General features: G+C 59.5%; 1 protein-coding gene across 1 annotated transcript in view; it reads left to right on the top strand.

The window, feature by feature from the left end:
* Window positions 1-339, top strand: part of TMEM71 (transmembrane protein 71) — a 40,154-nt gene extending 39,815 nt beyond the window's left edge. The window contains exon 11 of the mRNA XM_007448007.1: window positions 269-339. Within this exon, the coding sequence (XP_007448069.1) occupies window positions 269-339 (71 nt within the window). The remainder of the gene's footprint in view (window positions 1-268) is intronic.
* Window positions 340-758: the final 419 nt, after the last annotated feature.

Below are 758 nucleotides of genomic sequence, written 5' to 3'. Positions count from 1 at the left end.
CAAAAAAAAAAAAAAAAAAAAAAAAAAAGCTTCACAATGATCCTTGGAGGTTATTATTAGCACTCATCTGACAGGTGGAAACTAAGGTTAAGGAAGTTTAAGGTCACACCTCTGGGAAATGGAGTGTGGGCCGATTCCAGATTTCCTGGCTCCGGAAGGCGTTAAATAAAATACAAAGAGAAAAAAAAAAAGTAAAGGGCGGGCTAAGAGGCACGCCTAGGAAGCAGCTCCCCTCAGGAAACAGAGCGTCCCTTGGTTCTTTGTTTAGACTGGCCAGTTGATCTGGGGAAAGGGAAGCAGTCTGCGAAGGTGGAAGGTGGGGACGTGGAGGAGGACTAGGTCTGGGTTGCGGGGCGCCCCTGTCTACTCGCGGGGAGACCCTCCTCTGCCCATTCTCGCCTCCTTGCTCCTCCTGAGTCGGGAAACGCGGCCCCGCCTGGCCCCGCGCGGCCGCCGTAGAATCCCCGTTGCCATGGCTCCCAGGTGCGGGCGCGCGGAGGAGAGACTAGGAGGCGTCCAGGGAGTCCTTGGGGGTCCTGGTCGAGCTTCCTGGGCCCGCGAACTCGAGAGGCGCCATGGGACGGAGTAAGCGCCCTCTCCCACCTTCCGCCCTCGATTGTCCCCATTCTGGGCATCGTCCCGGGCCTCTTGGGACCCTCGGCGCCCCTTCCCGCCAGCGGGACCCCAGCCCGGCCCAGCCCTTCGCTCTCTGCAGACCGGGCAGTGCCATGTCTCCCGCTGACTGGCGGGGCAGCTTG

Source organism: Lipotes vexillifer, unplaced genomic scaffold (assembly GCF_000442215.2).
Source record: "Lipotes vexillifer unplaced genomic scaffold, Lipotes_vexillifer_v1.1 scaffold796, whole genome shotgun sequence".
Taxonomy (NCBI): domain Eukaryota; kingdom Metazoa; phylum Chordata; class Mammalia; order Artiodactyla; family Lipotidae; genus Lipotes; species Lipotes vexillifer.
The sequence above is the reverse complement of the archived record's forward strand: the minus strand, read 5'-3'. Positions and strand labels throughout refer to the sequence as shown.